This window comes from Nannospalax galili, unplaced genomic scaffold, assembly GCF_000622305.1.
Source record: "Nannospalax galili isolate Female #2095 unplaced genomic scaffold, S.galili_v1.0 scaffold23, whole genome shotgun sequence".
NCBI lineage: Eukaryota > Metazoa > Chordata > Mammalia > Rodentia > Spalacidae > Nannospalax > Nannospalax galili.
Genome location: NW_008350771.1, coordinates 1,127,335 through 1,150,259, shown reverse-complemented (window position 1 = coordinate 1,150,259; position 22,925 = coordinate 1,127,335). Strand labels below are relative to the sequence as shown.

The window sequence follows — 22,925 nt, the reverse complement described above, 5'->3', positions numbered from 1 at the left end:
TAAGAGCGTATACTGCTTTTGTAGAGGACTAGAGTTTGAGTCCCAGCACCCACGTTGGGCAGCTCACAACTGCCTGTAACTCCAGCTCCAGGGGATCTGATGCCCTCTTCCAGCTTCAGGGGTCACTGTGGCTGCCCCCCTGGCAGCCACAGGACCTGAATGGATTATCACACAACCGGAAAAAAAAAAAAAACAGGGGACTTGAGTGGTTTTATCTCTTTGCTTTTCTTTCTTTATCCATGCACTAGTGCCAAAAGGACAGCCAACTCTGCCTATATACACATACTCATCAGAGTTATAGCTGAATATTTATAGAACAATGAATAATAATAAAGTGGCTAGAATACAGCAGTTCAGTAAAACATGAGCAACATAACAGTACCACTGTAGTATGCCCAGAGCGGCCAAAATATCTCTTGAGAAACTAGGGGAGTGCCAGCATTCTGGAGATAATTCCTCAGCAAGCATGAACTTTCTCATGAGACAGAGGTCTCCAGGCATACATGCTCAAGGTTACAGCTTAATTTACCAAACATATTTTTAAAGCCATAGGAACACTATTTTGCAGTCCCTTCAGGGCACTGCACTCATGTGCACAAACCCACTCACAGACACACAGACACACAGACACACACACACCTATACAAAAAATAGAAAGGATAGATGAATATACATCCACAGAAGAGCTGATCAGTTCAAAGTGCAGTCATCTGTCTGCATTCATGAGGATGGTTCCAGGATCCCCCTGAGATACCGAACACACAGATGCTGAAGTCTAAATGATGTGGTATCTGCACACAGACCATACTTGTTCTCGTGTGCATTTTAGATATTCTCCAATCACTCATACAATATTGGTGCTGCAGAAATGGTTGTGTGCTGGATTGTTCAGGGAACAGCAAAAAGAGAAAGCCTACATCTGCTCAGTATAGATGTGTTTATTTATTTACTTATTTATTCAGTGTGTGCTGAAGTCTAAATGATGTGGTATCTGCACACAGACCATACTTGTTCTCGTGTGCATTTTAGATATTCTCCAATCACTCATACAATATTGGTGCTGCAGAAATGGTTGTGTGCTGGATTGTTCAGGGAACAGCAAAAAGAGAAAGCCTACATCTGCTCAGTATAGATGTGTTTATTTATTTACTTATTTATTCAGTGTGTGTGGGTTATGTGTGTGTGTGTGTGTGTGCGCGCGCGTGTGTGTGTATGTCACTCACACCATGCTGTGTATGCAGTGGTCAGAGGACAACTTGTGGGAGTCAGTTCTCTCCTTCCACCATGTCAGTTTCAGGGATGAAGCTCAGGTCATCAAGCTTGGCGGCAAATTTATTTATTTTTATTTAAGACTCTTGTAGCCCTGGCTGGCCTGGAACCCACTGTGTAGACCAGGCTGGTGCCTTGAACCCACAGAGATGCACCTGCCTCTGCATCCCAAGATGTATACTACCATGATGAGTTTATATGTATGAGTGTTTTGCCTGAATGTGTAAGTGCATGACTGTGTGCAATGTTTGTGGAGATCAAAAGAGGGGGATTCCCTGGAACTGGAGCTAAGGATGGTTGTTAGCCTCCATGTAGGTGCTGGGAACTGAACCTGGGTCCTCTGGAAGAGCAGCCAGTGTTCTTACCTACTAAACCAGTTCTCTAGCCTCTTGCATTTCTTTTTTTTTCTTTTTTGAGACAGGGTCTCCCAGTAGCCCCAGCTGGCCTGGAACTCAGTATGTAGACCAGGCTGGCCTTGAACTCACAGAGATCTGCCTGCCTCTGCCTCCTGAGTGCTGGGATTAAAGGCGTCAGGTCCGTCATTATTAATCGCCACCACGCCTGGCGATTTCTTTTTAAAAACTGTCTGCTCTGTTTCTAGGTGAATCTGAGTTTTCAGAAGCCATGAATGTGAAAAATCAACTGTCCTCACTGTTTAAAAAAATGCTACTGAGGTGGAATTGAGGTTCTCTAAGTAAGTGTCCTACCACTGAGCTATACTCCAGCCCTTTTTCATTTTGAGACAGGGTCTTAGTAAGTTGCTCAAGCCAGACCTTACTAAATAGTCAAGGTTGGCTTCACATTTATGGTCCTCCTGCTTCAGCCTCCCCAGGAACTGGGATTAAGGTTTTTTCTTTTTTTGATTTAAATATATTTAGTATCTTTATGGCCAGGTGTGGTGACACATGCCTTTAATCCCAGCATTCGGGAGGCAAAGGCAGGTGGATCTCTGTGAGTTCAAGGCTGGCCTGGTCTACATAGTGAGTTTCAAGCCAGCTGGAGCTACAGGGAGACCCTGTCAGAAGTATTTGTGTACATGAATGTAAGTGCATCTGTGCATACATTGCCCTCCAAGGCCAGAAGGAGTCAGATCCCCTGGAACTGGAGTTACAGAGGGTTGTTAGCTGCCATGTGGGTGCTGGGAACCTAACCCATGTCCTCCGGAAGAGAAGTCAATACTCTTAACCACTGAGCCAATTCTCCAGCCAATTGTTTGTGTGCGTGTGTGCGTGTGTGTGTGTTTGTATGTGGTATGAATATATATGTGTTCATGTGTGTATGTGCATATACATATGTGTTCACATGTATGTGGAAGCCAGAGCTTGATGTTGGGTGTCTTCCTCTATTGTTTCCCATTTTACTTTATTATTATTACTTTGTGTATGTGTGATGTGTGCACATATGTGTGTGCATGTTCATGAGTGTTGGTGCATGTCTGCCATGGTGCCTGAGCGTAGAGGTTAGGGGACAACCTCAGGTGTTGGTCCTTGATTTTCACCTTGAGACAGGGCCTCTTCGTGGTTTGGGAATGTCTCTGCTAGGCTAGCTGGCCCATGAGCTTCCATGAGCTTCCAGGGATTTTCTTGCCTTCATCTACCAGCTTGCTGTAGGAGTTGTGGGTTCTAGTGATTCAAACTCAGGTCCTCATGCTTGCATGGCCAGCACTCTACCACAGAGCTATCTCCCCAGTCCCTTTTTTTTTTTTTTCCTTTACTAAGGATTAAACTCAGGACCTGACACTGGTAAGTAGCTCTGCTACTAAGCTACAACCCAGTCCCTGCTGCCTGCTCTCCTCACACTGGACAGCCACTCTGAAACTCCTTCTGAGGCCATTTGTTGTTTTAAGTTTCTATTAGGTTTTTTTGTTTGTTTGTTTATTTGTTTTGTTTTTTTGCCTTACTGTCCAGCCCTGGCTGACCTCGAACTTGTGATCCTTCTGCCTCAGCCTCTGCTACCAGGCCCAGCTCCATGAATTCTAATGTCCACTATGGGGCATGCACACAGCATGTTTGCTTTCTTGATTATTATTATTATTATTATTATTATTATTATTGTCTTTATTGTCTTTTTGAGACAGGGTCTCCCTGTTGCCCCAGTTGGCCTGGAACTCTCTATGGAGACCAGGCTGACCTCAAACTCACAGAGATCCACCTGCCTCTGCTTCTGGAGTGCTGGGATTACAGGTGCGCACCACCACGCACAGGTTTTCTTTTAGGAACCTTTCACAGCTCCTTGACTGTGAGTACGTCAGGAGCACAATGGTCTTACACAGCTCGTTATTTAGCAGCCGCTGTCCATGCCTCCCTTCGCAGAGGGTAGAAGAGCTATGGCTTTACCAGATGTTCCTCCATCCTCTGTTTAATAGATGAGGAAGCTAAGGCTTAAGGAAGTCAAGAAACAGGTCTTTGCCTCTACCAGAGCATCTCTGTCAAGGAGGGATTTAAGAAACTCATTCTGGAACAGAGTTTTTAAAACCTTTAGGCCAAGTGTGGTAGCTCATGCCCGAAATCCCAGCACTTGGGAGGCTGATGCAGGAGAATTGCCACAAATTCTGGGCCAACTGGGCTAAGAGTGAGACCCCGTTTCAAAATAATGACAGGAACTGGAGAGAGCACTGGCTGCTCTTGCAGAGGACCCAAGTTAAGTTTCCAGCTTCCACATGGTGGCTAACAAAAGCCTGTAACGCCAGTTCCAGGGGATCTGACACCCTCTGGTGGGCTCCTTGTGTATTGTACAAATGTGTTGCATTTACATGCAGACAAAATGTTCATACACATAAAATAGAAATAATTAAATAAGAAAAATTAAAATAGAATAATAAGAACAAGGGGCCAGATAGATGGTCTAGTTGCAGATGGTCTAGAGTTCAGTTTGCAGCACTTGCATCAGGTGGCTCACTATCACCTGTAGTTCCAGCTCCAGAGGGGATCTGATGCCTTCTTCTGGGCTCTGGACACTTGTACTCACACGCACATACCCCTCTGCAAATATGTGATGAAAAAAAATTTTCTTTTTTCTTTTTTTGAGACCGGGTCCCCTTGTAGCCCCAGCTGGCCTGGAACTTGCTACATAGATCAGGCTGGCCTAGAACTCACAGAAATCCGCCTGCCTCTGCCTCCCAAGTGCTGGGATTAAAGGCCTGTGCCTCCACGCCTAGTTGGGGGTGGGGGGTAAATCTTGAAAAAAACAAAACAAAACAAAAAACCCAAAACAAAACAGAAAACAAATTTTTCAGAAGCATGTGGTTGGGTTGAGGAGAAGAGATGAAGGTGGAAGAAGGTAGTGGAAGCTTCTGCATGGTAGGTTGGGACCAGATAAAGGAGGCCCTTACATGCCACAGCAAGGAATGATAGTAAACTTGATTGGTGATTGCCAAGAGCCAAGGTTGGAGGTGCTGAAATTGGGAATTACCACTTCGGTGGTTCGAAGCAAGCTGTGGTTGGTGTTTGCTGCCCAATTTTCTTGACTGTGACAAAATGTCTGAGGTAAACAACTTAAAGGAGGGAAACTTTAGGGTCTGGGGATATAACCCAAAGATAGGACATTTACCTACCACATGCAAGGCCCCAGGTTTGATCTTCAACACCAGCAAATTGATATATATATAAAGGAGGAAATGTTTATTTTGGCTCTGCCTTCAGAAAGTCCAGTCTACGGTTATTTGTGGTGAGACAGAACATCACGGTAGAGCAAAGCTGCTTGCCTTGGAAGCCGAAAGAAAGGAAAGAAGGGGGGCACAAATTTCTCCTTCATGGCCACATCCCCAGTGGTCTATTTCCTCCAACTAAGCCTCACCTTCTAAAGTTTCCACCACCTCCCTGAAGCCTATCAAGCTATGAATTCACTGGTGGATCGATCTGTTGATGAGGTAAGCATCCTCATGATCCAGTCGCCTCACAGGGGCTCCCTTCTGAACACTGCTGCATGGAAACACGAGTCTTCATCACACTAGCTTTTGGAGGACAATCCAATCTATAACATAGAGTCTATTGTGCAAAAGGTTTTAGTTGCTGAGATGTCTCAGGACTGTATCAAGCTCTACCTACTCTGACGCCTTGTCAAAGGAACAGCATCCCCATATCTTATGAAGAGAGGACTGAGGGCATGACAAGGTGGAAGGACAGAAATGGACAGAGCTGTTGTGCACCAAGCAATCCCAGTACTTGGGAGGCTGAGGCAGGAGGATCAAGGCTAGCTTGAACTACATATTGAGTTCAATGCCAGCCTGGGTACATGGCAAAACCTTGTCAGGAAACATCAAAAAAAAAAAAAAAAAAAAAAAAAAGGAGTAGTTGTGAAGGCGATGCACAAAATCCAGTGGTGACAACAAAGAAACACATGAGAAACAATGCAAAGAGGAGCGTGAGATGCCAGGGCACCACATAACAAGGTTCGTGATTGTTAGTTTTTAAATTTTGTTTTATTGTTTTAAATTTTATTTATTATTTTATGTGTGTGCGTGTATTGCCTGCATGTAGGTAAGTACACCCGTGTCGTGCATTGCCCTCGGAGGTCAGAAGAGGCTGTCAGATCCCCTGGGACTGGAGTTATGGACAGTTGTTAGCTGCCATGTGTATGTGAGTGCACCTGTGTTGTGCAATGCTGTGGAGGTCAGAATTCCCCTGGAACTGCAGTTAAGGATGGTTTGTAGCTGCCATGTGGGTGCTAGGAATCGAACCCAGGTCCTCTGCAAGAGCAGTCAGTGCTCTTAACCTCTGAGCCATTTCTCCAGTCCATGATCATTAGTTTTAATAGTCAACTTTACACAATTTAGAATCACTCAGGGAGAGAGTCTCAATGAGGTGTGGTCTACATCAGGTTGGTCCTGGGCATGTCTGTGGGGGATTGTCTTGATTGCCTTAATTGATAAGGGAAGACCAGACCTAAATGTGGGTGGCACCTGCTGGTAGTGCTCAGGTAAATGGAAATGGAGGAAGGAGGGCATCCTGTTATGCTCACCTGGGCTTTACTCTTACTGGTGAGTACTCTACCCTGTTGCTGCCATGTTGATTCCTTCCACAGATGTTAGAATGAGCTTCTTCAGGCTTCCAATGTGGAACGAAGACCAGCAGCTCTCCTGGAATCCTCCAGGTCTTTCCCACCAGACTGGGACTGCTGAGGCACCTAGCCTTGTGGACTGAACAAAGACCGGATTCTCTCTGGTGTGAGACAGCCATTGTTGGATTATGCAGACCAGTTTGTGTAAGCCAGTCTAATAAGTCCCCTTTCAATGTATACCAACTCTATCTGTTCTGTTCCTCCAGAGAACCCTGACTAATCCAGCTTGACCTAGTTGGAGGGGTGCATGGGTGTAAGGGTGTCAGGGAAGATTTTTACAAAGGAATAGATATTACATACTTTTTTTGAGGTGCTAGGGGCCAAATTCAGGGTTATACCGGTTAAGCAAGCACTGTACCACTCAGTTATATCCCTAACCCAGAAAGTAAGCTGAAACTTGAAGAATGGATATTAAGAGCCTGGAGAAGTATCTTAGCCTTTCAAGTGGAAGGAAAAGAACTTGTGAAAAATAACAATAATGCATGACTTGTTGGAAGGGTAGGGAGAGATCAGAAGTCCAGTGAAGTCTCCCTTCTCTCCCTATCCCAATCCAGGCCCTTTGAAATGGGGTTGCTATTCAGCAGCATGTATGCACACAGCAAAAAAAAAATATATATATCTTGTTTCACAAGTCCTTGATGACTTAGTGGGAAAGCCTTAGGGGCCAGTTTACTCTAGATGATTGTGGAGCTCGGATGGCTACTGACGGAGAGGAAGATGGGCTTGGAAATTGTGGCTGTTTGTTTTTTAAGATATGAACAGATGTAAAAGAATTATTTTTAGTTATGTGTATGTATGTGTGCCTACGCGCGGGCATGTCTACATGTATACAGGTACACATGGAGTTCAGAAGAAGGCTTCAGATCCCCTAGAGATGGAGTTATAGGTGACTGTGAGCCACCCAATGTGAATTCTGGGAACTGAACTTGGGTCCTTTGTAAGAGCAGTACATGCTCTTAATTAACCTCTGGCCTTCTGTCCAGCCCCTGGGAAAGAGTGTCTTGATAAATGACTATTGCCTGACGGTGATGTGGGGGAGGGGACCTGCCCTGCCTACTCTCACTCAGCACATGGAGCTAAGGAAGCCCAATATGGTCTCACACCAATCCTCCTTGGAATCTTTATCATCCAAATGACGGTTCTTGAGCACCCAACGTGACCCTAGCTCTGTCTTGGGTGCAGGGATCAATCAGGCTTGGTTCCCTCACTGGAAGGAGAAAATATCTAGAAATAGTTACCATATAGGATAGTTTAGTGCCAACCCTCAGTCTTCTTAATAACAGACTACTGTAAAGCGACGATGTGTGCATAAAGTACTTACCAGGCCACCTGGAACAGAGTAATGCTTGAGTTGTTTCCTTCTGATTGAAACAATTCCCTTGAGTGCTAGGCATAGTGGTTCACATCTGTAATCCCAGCATTCAAGAGGTAAAGACAGGAGGGTCACTATAAGTTTGAGGTTAACCCATTCTACACAGTGAGTTCCAGGCTAGCCAGGGCTATAAAGTGGGACCTTGTTACTAAATGAATTAATTCCCTGGCAGGTGGAATGGGAGGGAGGGCTCATGAAACTCATAAGAAACAAGACATGGGAAGCTCAGGAAACTTATAGTTGACTCTTGACAACCCTAGCTCAGGTCATGTAACCAGTAAGCAATTGCTGGAGAAGAGGAATTCCGTGGAACTGCCTACGAGTTGTTCAGTGGGCTCTAGTGATTCAGCTTCCCTTGAGCTGGCACTCATGAGTGGGAGGATTTTTTTGGTGACTTAGCTGCCCTGGTCATTCATCCTCTTGTAAGTAACTCCTCACCAATGCTCCCATAACTAATCCAACTAAACCTATTGGCTTACCAAACTAGGCTTTGCTAGATCCTTTCCTTGGTCTGTCCTTGCCCTCTCTCTCTGAGGTGAATAGAAACAGACTCCACAGTCATACAAAAGCTTGGTAGAGAGACTATTCTGGAAAGGCTGGGAAACCTATGGAAAAGATGGCTCAGAGTCTGGGCTCTTCGGGTCTGGGAAGGGGTGTGGGAAGGAAGAATTAGCTAGGTACCCTCCTTTTGTTTGTTCCTAGACCACTGCATCTCACCCCTCACTTCCAGCAGCCTCTCCCCGGCTCTCTTCACTCCCTCTGACCATAGGGTCTTTGCACATGTGGTTCATATTTTAGAATGCTCTTCTCTACTTCCTTAGTTAATTCCTCCACTCCCAGCTTCACACTTCAAGTGTCATTTCCTTAGGGATGCTGTCCCAACTTCTGGGTTTCCTAGACCTGGCCCTTTCTTCAACATGATTTTTGGTACTGTGATTTTTAGGATTGATGCCTCTCTCCCCCATAGAGCTATATAAGCAAGGGCTGCATCTGGTTATGTAAACCAATGGATCCCAATAGTACTTGGTTCTTATACATCAGGCACCCTCAAAATATTTGTGGAGCTAATGAATGGAGTGCAGAAAGGCATGGGTAATAATAGTTATTTGTGGGTCACTTATGGTGTGCCTGGCACTGAGTTTCTCTCTATCTCTGTCTCTCTCTCTCTCATTGCTGAAGCAACCTACTAGCTCAGCGCATAGAAACAAACAGGAATGTCATATTTCCAGTAAAAACCTCTAAGTGTCCAGACAGTGGTGACTTTTCAGCTTGGTGTGTTGAGAGAGCACTGAACTTGATACGGAGACCTATGCTCACCATCTGTGCAATTCCACAGACCCCACCGGGTACTTTTCCAGTGTAACTGAGTTGTACCTGATTTTATTAGCAGTTTTCTTTCGGGTGTTTTTGGGGGAACCGGACCGTTTTGCTTTTGTTTCATGGTCAGGAACCACTTGACACTTCAAGTTCTCTGAGAAGGCCTGGAGAGGATGGGAGTCAAGCACAGAGGACACGAAATAACAGATTCTTAACTCCATCGTTTTAATTTTCCTCAAATCTTCTGAAGGGAGGTAGGGGGATTTCTTCATCTTGCAGATACGGAGAATGAACTTGACCGAGCTTAAGCGACTTGCTCAAGGTTACCCCCGATCAGGACAGAGGCGGGAGACAGGATTCGCATCCAGATGTTTCGGAATCCCAAGTGGCAAAGGGTCGGAAGGGAGGCCGAGCTGGCTGGGCTGGGGGCGCACTGGAACCCGCGGAGCTAGGGAGCGCGGGAGAGGCCTCTCCAGCCCAGCTCCGAGCGGGTGGTGCAGCGCCCGCCCCTAGTCGCCGGCGCAGACTGGTGGCCGCCTCCGGGCCACGTGGTGCGCGCGTCCGAGGAGTCCGCGGCGGCTCCTGCGGCTCCTGGCTTCCCCCGGCTCCGGGCGAGGAGAGCTGGCGGCCGCTGTGCGCAGGGCGGCCAGGCAGGTGAAGGAGGCCAGAGCAAGCTACCGCATCAGCACCGCGGCCTCGGCTGTCTGCGCCCCTCGCCGGGTCCCTGCGCCCAGGGCGCACGGTGGAGAGGGACGCGCCGCCATGGAGCCCGTCCCCTCCGCCCGCGTCGGGCTGCAGTCCCTGCTCCTCGCCAACGCCTCGGACGCCTTCCCCAGCGCCTTCCCCAGCGCCAGCGCCAATGCGTCGGGGCCGCCAGGCGGCCGGAGCGCCTCGTCCCTCGCCTTGGCCGTCGCCATCACCGCGCTCTACTCGGCGGTGTGCGCCGTGGGGCTGCTGGGCAACGTGCTCGTCATGTTTGGCATCGTCCGGTGAGTCTGTGTCTGGCCAGGGTCCCGGGGTCAGGGCAGACACCATAATTTGAGACCTGGATCCCCTATCCCGACTCTGTCATCTGCACTTTCTACAGGCCCTCCCAGAGCCCAGAGGGGAGGCCGGTTCCTCTGTGATGGGGCTAGGGCTCATGTGTATGTGCGTGCCTGCACTTGTCTTACTATAGAACATACAATCATCTGTTGGCATCACCTTCTTCTGCATCAGGGCTGTGGGACAGTTTAGCGACACTTTGTATGTCACAATTTGTGAGGGGGCAGTTGTGACAGGACCAGTGTAGGTTTGCTTCTCTGAAACCTCACCGGATCGAGGAGGTGCTCTCTCTACATGTGGAGCCTTGGGTCTTTGGGGCAGACAGTGAGGACAGGAGCTTTGGGTGTCAGCTCCATGTTGTGGGGACACTTCCCAAGTCACGTTCGATGATAATTTTAGGGGACTGTGTGTTGGTGTGTTTGTCCCAAGCTATCAGTTTGTGATGCTGTCTGAGACTATATTTGGGTTATTTCTTGTCAAACCTCTGAAATCCCAAGGGGAGGGAGGCGTCTAGGGTCCCTTTGGGCACCTGTCTTTGTGCCCTGTGTAGTCTCCAATGGAGAGGCCCTGGGCCCTGTACCCTGGCCAGTGAGTTCTCTGCTCCCTTCCCCGGTGGCCATGTGGTCAGGAACTCTAGATATGATTTAGGGCAGGCTTATCCTCCTCAAGGACTGGGTTACAGAATGAGTTTAGGACTAGCTGGAGAATTCAGCAAGACCCTGTTCCAAAAAAAAAAAAAAAAAAAAAAAAAAAAAAAATAGAAAAAAGGTTTAGGATACTAAACTCAGTTGGTAGAGTATTTGTGTAGCACGCATGACTCCCTGAATTCAATCCCTAGCACCCCATAAACTGGGCAGGGGGTGGTGCTTATTTGTAATCCCAGCTCTGGGGAGGTAGAGGCAGGAGGATCAGATGTTTGAGGTCATAGTGAACTAGAGCCCAGTATGGGATACATGAGACCTTGGGGCGGGGGGAGAGAGTAGGGGGGAGGTGGCTCAGTAGTAGAGTGCTTGTTCACCAATGTGCAAAGCCCAGTACTGTATGCATTAATAAATAAGTAAAATGCCTTCACCTGGTCTGTACCTGGGCACAGTGATGTCAGTAAAGCAGAGTCTCTTCTCTCTCACTGAGGTAATCGTAGCACACAGCAGGCAGCATGGGCAGGCTCTGTATGCTATGAGAGGTTCCGGTTGTCCCCTTTGTCTGCTGCCAAGATGCCCAACACTGCTGGGAAGGTTGCTCAAGCCTCACCTTTGCAGAACCCTGTCATGTTAGGGAAGACTCAGCAAGGGCCTCCTTGCCCCTGTCTCCTCTCTTGCCCAGGTTGGGGGTCCAGGCCAGGAGAGATTCCAGTGATGACACAGTTCAGAGGTAAAGGTCATGACTGTGGGTCAGGTAGTGTCCAGTTTCCATCCCTTCTTCACCACATCCTACTGGTGTGGCTTTGGCCAAACAGCTTAACGTCCTTGAGTCCCATTTCCACTTTTGTAAAAGCAGACTGATGATGATAGGTTATTGGGAAGATTAAATGGACTCATGCAGGACTGACTGCATGGCACCTGGGCATGACAGCATGGCACGGTAGGCCCTTAATGTGTGCCATGCTTAACCTGCACACTGCAGCAGCTGCAGGTGGGCAGAGTGGGTGGCTGCTGAAACTGGCTGTCTACAGTTTCCACCTTGGTCCCTGTCCCATGTCCTGCACGGGCTGCACATTTAATCAGTCTATTTGCTGATGTTGATCACTGTCACGCCTGTCCAGCCTCAGCTTCCGATACTCAGACTCTGAGCACAAGCCTCCTATGGCCTCTAGCTCCTAACATAGCCATACTCCAGATTAGTTACAACTCCAGGATGCAGTGCAGCTCCCTGGGGCTGTGGGATCCAGGGCAGGTTCTTGACTCAGCCAGAGAAGTTGATGCCTGAGCTGAGTGGTGTAGGAGGAGCTGCAGTTGACTCTGTGGAGAGATGGGGGTGGGGCATCTTGGCAGGCAGAGGGAACAGCATGGGCAATGGAAGGTCCAGTGGGTGATGGAGAGGGCAGAGAGGTTTACCAAGGTCTTGGTGGCTTTGAGGTCAGAAAAGCAGCAAGGACAAAAGCCTCCTAAGCAGTGCCTTATTCTTTATGCTTTGCTAAAAGCCCCTGCTGTACTGAGCTTCAGTGGTGTCTGGGAGCCAGTGATGAGTCTGCGGACTTAGTCCCTGCCCTCCAGAATTCCCAGGAAGATGCCAGTGTTGGAGGAGTTCTGTGGACCAGCCTTAGGCAATGACAGGGAGCTGATCTCAGGGAGGGGAGTGAGAACTTGAGGAGAGGCTCAGAGACCAGCTGTTTGGCTGTGTTGGGGGAAGATACTTGTTGGGTCTCTAGCTGCTAGTCTGGGTGTGGGATTGGAGGCCAGACAGACAGGTCCTTGGCCCCACAGTAAGGCCAGCCATGCTGGGAAGTGAGAGGGCTTTCGGTCTCAGGAGAGGAGGATTTGAGAGCCATCTGTGCAGAGTGGTGGTCAAGAGGATGGATTTGGTGTGTGGGTGGACCAGATGGGTAGAGACTGCATTTGGGAAAACCAGGGAGGCTGATTCCTAACAATAGGAGGAGTCTTGTGACCTTGGACAGGTAGCAGAAACTCTCCTCCAAGCCTCCAGGACCTCTTTCTGAAACTCAGAGCTGCTCAACTTAACATGAAGGCAGAAGCTGGCCCAATGACTTCAGGTGAAACCAAGTGGGGAAAGGGAAGGGTGAGCAGCAACTAGGGCCTCCTGGCCTTGCCCAGAACCTGCCATGCCCTACGTCTTTGGATCATTCCCTGGGGAGTGTGTGTGACTCACAGACACACTGGATGAGTGGGGAGGAGTCATCAAGGACACTGAGGCTCTACCGGGTAACAAGGCTTCTCTACGCTGAGCTACGGTCCTGCTGTGGGACTTTCTGTTCTCATCCACAGATGAGGACATGGGCTCAGAGGGAGCAAGTGCCTCTCACTGCAAGGCAAGTGCACTGGACACTCAAGCCCAGGTGTTTTATTTTGAGACAAGGTTTCATGTAGCCCAGTCTGGCCCTGAACTTGCTATATATCCAAGGATGACCTTGAATTCCTGTGTCTCTACTTCCCAAGTGCTGGGATTACAGGTGTGCATCACCATGTCTAGCTTAGACTCAGGTCTCTTTGAGCCTTAAACCATCCCCATCCACTCTGCCTCTGCCGGGTGCAGGATACTTAGTGAGTGGATGCCAGGGTTGGAGATGTCTAAAGAAAAGTGGGGGCAGATTCCTGTGTGCAAATCCATGAGACCTCTATGTGTGATACCAGAAGCCTGTGCATAGGAGTCAGTCTGACCTAGCTGAGCATGAATTCCAGCAATACATATCTTACCTCTCTAGCCTCAGTTTTCTGCTCTGTGAAATGGGAGGATGATAGACCCTGACAGGGTGGTTTTAGTGAGGTCATAAGGTATGACAGGAAGAACTTCAGCCCAGAACCAGATGCTTGATAAGCATTCTGGAAACGGTTTTGGTAACTCTGGCCACGTAGGAGAGGAATGAGGCCTCTCATTCACTCAGTTGACATTTATTAAGACACAGAGGAGCTAGAATTATTGGATATGGATGCTACAGGGAAACTTTTATCAGCGCAATATTAGAAGCTTTCTTTGACAATAAAGGTAACAAGGTAGTTATTTTAGGACATATGGAGATATTAAGCAGAGGCTGATACTACCCATAATCCTACTGCAGAGAAAAGAGAAAAGCTTTGTCATTTATATATTTCCATCTCTGTTCATTTCTACACACACACACAAACACGTATGTTTGTCTTCATGTAATCAGGAACACATAGTGAAATCAGGATTGAGGTATATGTAATTTGTTTTTTTAAATGTTTTATTTATTATTTTTATTTTATGTGTATGAGTGTATTGCCTGCATGTATGTGAGTACACCCGTGTCGTGCAATGCCGCGGAGGTCAGAAGAGGGCTTCTGACTCCCCTGGAACTGGAATCAAGGATGGTTCATAGCTACCATGTGGGTGCTGGGAATCGAACCTGGGTCCTCTGCAAGAGTAGTCAGTGCTCTTAACCGCTGAGCCATCTCTCCAGCCCCGTATATGAAATTTGTAAGATTATTTTGTGTGTATGATAGGGGTGGGGTCTTACTATGTAACCCACACTGGCCTTGAACTTGTGAGATTCCTGCCTTGGCCTTGGAAGTGCTGGGATTACAGGCACCTTTTCATTTACGTAATAAGCATGTTCTCAGGAGATTAAACATTCTTTTTTTTTGGTCTTTTTGAGACAGGGTCTCCCTGTAGCCACAGCTCTGCTGGAACTCACCATGTAGACCAGGCTGGCTTTGAACTCACAAAGATCTGCCTGCCTCTACCTCCCCAGTGCTGGGATTAAAGGTTTATGCCACCATGCCTGGTAATTAAACATTTTTATATATATTTGTATATATATTGAACTATGCATGGTGGTTCATAGCTGTAATTCCTGTATGCAGAAGGGGCAGAAAAACTGCTAGAACTTCAGGGTCATCCCAGGCTACATAGTGAGTTCCAGGCTAATTTAAGATAGAGTTGAGATCTTATTTCCAAAAAAAAAGCAAAATCAAAGAGAGAACGGGAACAATTAAAAAAAAAAAGCCCATGTTTTTTTATGGGTGATATTGTATGAATGTAATCTATTGGGTGTCTTTTATTTTATTTTATTTTTAAATTTTTATTTATGGTATATGTGTCTGTGTGCATGTGTGCCGTGTGTGTGTGCCATGTGTGTGTGTGTGTGTGTGTGTGTGTGTGTGTGTGTGCCCAAGGAAGCCAGAAGAGGGCATTGGATCTCCTGGAGCTGGAGTTATAGGTAGCTATGAGTCTCTTAGTGTGAGTGTAACTGTTGAATCTGTCTAGCCCCTTATTCTTCCAACATAATGACAATCTAAATAAATGCTGCTGTGAATGCTTTTGATTATATATGGTTTCTACTTCTTTCATTATTTTTTAAAATTCTTATTCATTATTTTTATTTTATGTGCATGAGTGTATTGCCTGCACGTGTGTAAATGCACCTGTCATGCAGTGCCCAAGGAGGTCAGAAGAAGGCGTCAGATCCCCTGAACTGGAGTTATGGACAATTGTTAGCATCCATGTAGGTGCATGTAGGTGGGTTCTCTGCAAAGGCAGTCAGTGCTCTTAACCACTGAGCCATCTCTCCAGTCCCCTGTCTTTCTTTCTTTTTCTTTCTTTGGTCTTTTTGAGACAGGGTCTCCCTGTGACCCCAGCTGGCCTGGTACTTGTTATGGAGACCAAACTGACCTCCATCTCACAGAGATCCGCCTGCCTCTGCCCCCCAAGTACTGGGACTAAAGGTGTGAGCCACCACGCCCAGCTTGCTTTCATTATATCTATAAAGCTTTTCTCCATAATCAAAGCACTCTAAGGAAGATTGGGCTTCTTGGTAATGTAAAGAGCTTCCTGTTGCTGAAAATAAACAAACAGATGCTAGGAGACACTGGGCGGAAATTTTGTGCAGAAGATTCAGATAGATAGAGGAAAGATAAGCAGAATTTTTGGAGAATTTCATACATGCATATAAAGTGTTTTGATCAAATCCATGCCCACTCCCGCTAATCTAACATTCCCCCCTCTGAAGAGGAATCCCTAAAATCTTTTAAGGATTAGATACAAGCTCCCAAATACTTTTGACGTTTTTGGCCTTTGGAACAGAGTATGTTGCTAACAGGCCCAAGGACATTTTGACTTTTAGCTCAGAAACTGGCTACATTTCTTTGGGATTTTTTTTTACCCTAACTGTCTAACCAATTCTGACCATCCTCTTATCACGTCATCCTCTGAAGGGGTTACCCAAATTGCCAATAGGGAATAGGGACACAGACTGCTCTGGCTTCTTCCATGCTGAACAGGGACGCAGGGTGAGGCAATTGGAGTACCCCTTCAGTGGGTCTATCTAAAAGACTCCCAGCTTGCATAACTCTTGTCTCTAAGGGGAAAAGAAAGTCTTTGAATCATGAATAGGAGATGTGAAGGAGAAGTAAAGGCAAGAGTAATTAGCATTACAAGTTCTAGACAGGGAACTAGAAAAAAGACAGAACAGGGAATTTTCAAATGTTCATATGAGAGTCCATTGGAGTTTCTTGACAAGGGCTTCCAAAAGCATCCCTCTATTGGGTTCTTCCTCATTTTCTTTTTTCAGGTCCCACAGTTGAGATTGGAAGAGTGTCAGACACTGTGATCTCACATCCCACCCCCTCCACACACACACACACACACACACCCCTGCCAGATGTCTGGACTTTGAGAGGCAAGGGCAAGGCATAATTTCATTAAACTTAGAATCCTGGGACCTTGAAATCAAATTGGCTACCCAGAATACCCTAACATACACAGGAAGAAGGATAATCGCAGGGTAGAACAGAAAGCCCGGCTTAAATTAGCAATTTACCACCATGCAGGCTGTAGCGGCCCCGTTACCAGTTGGGAGCTATGGGGTGGATTGGGGTGTGGGGCTGTGTTCTACTGATTTATAGCATCCAGTGCAGCTGCAGAAATCAGCGGCTTTGTCTTAGGCTGGGAAGGGTGTGTGCAGAAAGAATCTTATCCTTTATAGCTTTCTATGATGAATGGGAAGAACTTAAACTTCATAGTCCTATGAGGTTAAAGAAGCCTTATTCAAAAAACTCTAGAAGGAACCAGGCATGGTGGTGCACGCCTTTAGTCCCAGCACTTGGGAGGCAGAGACAGGTGAATCTCTAGGTAGCCTGGTCTACCTATTGTGTTCTAGGTCAGCTGCAGCTACAGGGAGACCCTGTCTCAAAAGACCAAAAAAACAAAAAACAAAAAACAGGAAGAAAGGAAAAACCTCTAGAAGGACTAGAGAGATGGCTGCTGCTGTTCAGAGGACCCGGGTTTGGTTTCCAGCACCAACATGGTGGCTAACAATTGTCTGTAACTCCAGTTCCAGTGCTGCCTTCTGGCCTCTGTGGGCACTTGCATGTACATGCTGCACATATATACATGCAGGCAAAACACTCATACACATAAAATAAAAGTAAATGAATTCTTAAAAAATAAAAAAAGGGGCTGGTGAGGTGGCTCAGGGTTAAGAGCACTGGCTGCTCTTCTAGAGGATCAGGGTTCAGTTCCCAGCACCCACATGGTGGTTAATAACTTGGCTGTAACTCCAGTTCCAGGGGGATCTGATGTCCTCCTTGGTGCCTGTGTGGTATTGCATGCATGGGGTATATTTACATACATGTGAAGCAAAATATACACATAAAATAAAAATAAATATAAATAATTAAAAGAAAAAAATTTTTTTGGTCTTTTTGAGACAGGGTCTCCCTGTAGCCCCAGCTGGCCTGGAACTCACTATGTAGACCAGGCAGGCCTTGAACTCACAGAGATCCGCCTGCCTCTGATTCCCAAGTGCTGGGACTAAAGACATGTGCTACCACACCCAGCATAAGTAAAATTTTTTAAAAAGACTTTTCTGTATAACCAGGGGTCTGGAGAGTAGATAAAATGTAATAGACATATTTTTAAGTTATTTAAATAACAAATTGTTAAGAAACAAAGAAAAAGTGATACTTGAGTGCCAGGCAGAGAGAAATATCAGAAGATATCAGAGCCAGAAGCCTGGAGTCTCCTGAGTTTTCTGGATCTGTTTTTATCTGTTCTCCACATCTGGATGAGCACTTTTCCTCTTTGGGCCACTGTGCTTGTGTATGTGTGTGGTGTATGCATGTATGTACACATGCACTTGCCTATGAGTGAGTGTGTAGAGGCCAGAGATTGACTTTTAGTATCTTGCTGTATCTACCTAATTTTTAAAAATTTTTACTTATTAGTCCCAGCACTTGGGAGGCAGAGGCAGGCAGATCTCTGTGATTTCAAGGCCAGCCTGGTCTACATAGTGAGTTCCAGGACAGCTGGGGCTACAGAGAAACCCTGTCTCAAATAGACAAAAAAATAAATAAATAATTTTTTTTACTTATTATTATTAGTTTGTGTGTATGATGTGTATGTGGGCACAACCTTCTGCCTTTCTGTGGGTTCCAGGTATGGAGCTCAGATCATCAGGCTTATACAGCAAGCACTTTACCCCTCAAACCATCTCACCAGCCTACCTCCTTGTTTTCTGAGACAAGGTCTCTCACTGAATCTGGAGCTCATTGTTTTGGTGAGCTCATTGTTTTGCTGTGATGTTGATGCCCAGTCAACAAAAGTTGATTACCATTTATCAACTTTTTTTTTGAGACTATCAAAATTTGTGGTTTATTGACATTTCAACATGGCAGGCCCCAGGGCAAGACTGCCCTTCTGGACCTTTCACCAGGGAAACATTGTGTCTTAGAACAAAACTTCCAGGAAGCTCATGGAGGTGTGAACAGAGAAGGCCCTACCATGGGCTCGAGCATATGAATGGCAAAGCTCCTAGGAACTCCTTTCTAAGGAAGGAGTGTTGGGAGCCAAGAAGGGTGCCCACGTGCCCAAACACTTAGAGCTAGCAGACAAGAATGTGCCCAACCTTCATGAAGGACCTGCAGTCTCTCAAGTCTTGAAGCTGTGTGATGGAACTGTTTGCCTGGGGACCTTTCTACTGGCACCTTACCAATGGGGGTATCCAGCATCTCTGTGATTACCTCCACCTGTGTGCCTGCCACCCTGCACCACATCCTTCTTGAGACTAGCAAGTGGGCCTTGGTCCAGAGGGTGAGCCGACAGACACCTACAGATGGTGTCTTGTGTGCCCTGGTGCCAACAAGAAAGCTGGTCTGGGTCAGTCAGCACTGAATTCCAGTTCAGAGGTAGATATGGTTGTGGATGTGGTCAGCTACCTCAATAAAACTGGGAGGAATTGTTTTGTGTTATTGAGATCTATAGTAGAAATCCCCAACAACTGAATAAAATAAGATGAGCCAGAACTTCAGGCCACTGTCCCTTCAGAGCAACCCCTGTCTTTTCAGCCTAGTAAGTAAATCTTTCCTCCAGGGAGCCTTTTCTGATGGTTGGCAGCAGTGCCCTATGTATCCTTCATCAGAGCAGGGACCAAGTACTATTCCTTCCTCCTTCCCTCCCTCGCTCCCTTCCTTGCACTGGGTATCTAACCCAGAGACTCATATATACTAGGTAATTGCCCCACCACTGAGCCACATGCCAAGCCTCCATGCCCTATTTCAAACATGTAACTACTCGGTATCTCTCTACCCCTGTAAGTAATGGAGTGGGGCAACCTGACTCTCAGGTGGTGTGTCCGTAGGGTTTATAGGAGGGTCACACCCTGTTTCCGGAAACCTAGGCACTGATGTATCACAATGAAGGATGCCTCTCTCTCTGTCTCTCTTTCTCTGTGTGTCTCTGTCTCCACCTCTCTCTCTGTCTCTCTCTGTATGTCTCTGTCTCCATCTCTGTCTCTTTCTGTCTGTCTCTTTCTCTTTGTGTGTGTGTGTGTGTTTGTGAACCTCATGTGTTTTTTGAGACAGGGTCTATCACTGGGACCTGGAACTCGAAGACTTAGGCTGGCTGGCCACAAGCCCTAGGGATCTACCTATCTTCTCCTCCCCAGCACTGGGACAAGTGCCACCTCAACTGTCTTTTTCATGTAGGTTCTGGGGATTGCACTCAGGTCCTCATGCTTATACAGCAAGTACTTTGCCAACTGAGCTATCTTCCCCCACATAAGAAACATTAAATGAATCAGTCCTTTCTGAATTCAAATCTTTTAATCTCCCTACACATGCTGTAAAATTTTTTGTTTATGCAAAAGATCTGCTGTATTCCCAGAACCTGATGGCCTGGGGCCATTGAGCCTTTCCCCTTTTATCCAGCAAGTTTTCCCCTTCTTCATTTTTTTTAAAACTAGTCAACTGGGAAAGACTGTGAGGTTGGACCCCAGCAAATGGGGAAAAAGCACAGAACTCTTGCATTAGAGATAAAAACCAATCAAGCTTCCAGTCTGGTGTGCGTGCTGCATCCGGTGTGCGTGCTGCATCTGACCGACCACACAGATGCCCTCTTCAGCAAAAGCAGAAGCTTCCCCGTGAGCTACTTTTCACTTTGTCCTCCTGTTCTTCCTGTTCTTCCTTTCTTTTTTTTTTTTTTTTTGGTCTTTTTGAGACCGTGTCTCCCTGTAGCCCTAGCTGGTCTGGATTTGCTAATGGAGACCAGGCTAGCCTCGAACTCACAGAGATCCGCCTGCTTCTGCTTCCTGAATGCTGGGATTAAAGGCATGCGCCACCATGCCCAGCCTCTTTTTAAACTTTATTTTATGTGTATGCGTGTATTATCTGCATGTATGTAAGTGCACCCGTGTTGTGCAATGCCTGTGGAGGTCAGAAGAGGGCATCAGATCCCCTGGAACTGGAGTTAGGGATGGTTGTTAGCTGCCATGTAGGTGCTGGGAATCAAACCTGGGTTCTCTGCAAGAGCAGCCAGTGCTCTTACTCCAGCCCCATTCTCCTTTTCTATGTATGGTATTGGGAGGGGGGTGCCTTTGAATTTCAGGTTTTTATTTTATTTTATTTACTTATTTTTGGTGTTTTTGAGACAGGGTTTCCTTGTAGCCCCAGTTGGTCTGGAGCTTGCTATGCAGAACAGGCTGGCCTCAATCTTACAGAGATCCACCTGCCTCTGCCTCCTGAGTACTCAGATCAAAGGTGTGCACCACCACTCCTGGCCTCAGGGTTTATTTCTGACACCCACCCCCAGATTCTGCTTTCTTGGGGTCTCCATTGTGTCTGGCTGCATTATGCCCCCCAGTCTATCCATCCTTAAGCAGAAAAGCAGGGTCAGGAGGATAGAGAGTGCCTTGAGTATGTTGTGTCTTTTGAGATGAAGCTAGGCCTTTGGGCCTGATAGATCTTCCAACTCCTGTTCAACTTTGGGGCCCTTTATTTTCATGCCCCAACCCTTAATCTTCTCCTGTGACAAGCTCTCTGGGCTTCATTATAATTAACCACTTTCCTTCCTCAGGCTCTGCCAAAACTGAGACAGCTAATTAATTTCTGGCCACTTGCCACTCCTCTTAAGTGGTGGGCAGGGACACAGCTTGCTGTCCATGCTGCCCAGCCAGGCTTGTTTTGCCCATTGGAAGAGCAATCACCCTTTGTCTGTAAATAGAGGAAGCCCCAGCTGATCCCTGGCTGCTGGTAGTTGCTTTGTTGAAGCTCTTTGTTCTGAGGTGGTAGTACACAGAGCCTGAATGCCTTCATTTGTAAAACAAAGGGAATGAATTTGACACTCTGGGAGAAGATTAGTGCTGAGGAAAGTGAGTTTTAGAATCCCTAGGATCACAGACCTAATTCAAGGCCTTTTAGGCCTAGTTGTGGGCCTTTGGTAAATGACTTCACCTCTCTGCACCTCAGTGTTCCCCACCTGTAAAATGGGGATGATGATGCTCCCTTCTCTTGTGTTTATGCAGATTCAGAATTCACCATAGTAAGGAAACTGGTCCACAGTTAAGTCTGTAATTTTACACTCACCTCTAAGTTCCTTTTCTATTTGTGCGTTTTATATAATAGATCTTAATCAATTCAGACCCCCTCCCCCCATTCATGCTCCTCCAACCCCCCCGGGGGTTTATGCATTCTGTCATAAATGGTAAGTCCTATCTGGTCAAGCATTTGTACCCAGATGTTCCTCAGTGCAAGTTCATCCACTGGAGTGAAGTCAGCCTATATAGACTCACTCCCTTAAAGAAGATCTACTCTCTCTCATCCACCAGTAATCAGTTGCCAATAGTTCTTCAGCTAGGGTTGGGGCCTGCTGTCCATTTCCCTCATTCTATGCTGGGTTTTTGTCTGACTGAGTCAGCGTGGGTCTTGTGCCTGCTGTCACCATTGTTGCAAGCTCATATGAGTAAATTCCCAGGGGCCTGAAAGCCTCTGTTACCTTAGGCCCATGCACCAGCCCTGGCTCTTACAATCTTTCTGCTTCCTCTTCCACAACGGTCTCTGAGCTGTGGGTGGGTGAGGTTTGAGTCCTATCCAGGGACGTGCATTCTATAGTCTCTTGTTCTCTAAAACTTAGCCAGTTGTGGCCTTCTGTGTTCATCACACTTTGTTGTATGAGGAAGCTTTGTTTGTGAGAGTTCAGGGATGTAGTAATAGTCTCTCTACCCCCTTGTTCTGCTATGTTCCATGAACCTTAGGTGTAGAGGTTTCACTCTAAATGTGTCACTTAGGGCTGGGCATTTCTCAGACATATATTCTGTGTGTGACCAGTTGTGAAACTTTGTGATAGCCTCTCTCAGGGTAGCACGCACGTCTGTGGCAGTCAGATCAGGAGAACAGGGACAAGATGGGGGTGGGAACAACTTGTGGAGGGTCTATCAAACTGAGTTGGAGAATTGAACTGGTCTGAGTGCAGGGGATCGGGACACAGTTGATGGGTCTGGACTTAAGAGATCTGGGGTGGAAAGAGCAGGAGCAGGCCTGGGCCCAAGGCTAGAAGGGGAACCAAGTTCTGGAAGAGCATGGAGCTGCTCAGGCTGTAGGGGATTCAAGACATGAAGTAGTGGGGTTTTTTGTTGTTGTTTGTGTTTTGTTTTTGAATGTGGTGCCTGGGCATGAATCAATGAATCACCTATGCTAGGGGAGTAATCTGAAATTGAACCATATTCCAAGTTAGGCTGTTGCTAGGTCAAAAAAGAGAAATAACTTGCTTATCCATCCTAACAGGGGATGCTGTGTTCTTGGACATAATATGTGGAGCACTGCAGAGGGAAGTCCTCACTTTGGACATTCCTTCTGGCTCTGAGATTTTAGGAACTTTATCCCAAGGAAATCATTAGGTAGTTGTGTACAGAAATGTTTATCACAGTATTGTTTATCATAACAGAAAAGAGGAAACAGCC

General features: G+C 46.7%; 1 protein-coding gene and 1 pseudogene across 1 annotated transcript in view; both read left to right on the top strand.

Annotated features, from left to right (window-relative positions):
* Positions 1-9,736: 9,736 nt before the first annotated feature.
* Oprd1 (opioid receptor delta 1) overlaps positions 9,737-22,925 on the top strand; it is a 35,684-nt gene continuing 22,495 nt past the window's right edge. The window contains exon 1 of the mRNA XM_008847939.2: positions 9,737-10,005. Coding sequence (XP_008846161.1) covers positions 9,779-10,005 — 227 coding nt within the window. The 5' untranslated portion in view covers positions 9,737-9,778. The remainder of the gene's footprint in view (positions 10,006-22,925) is intronic.
* Positions 18,447-18,917, top strand: LOC115072867 (annotated as a pseudogene).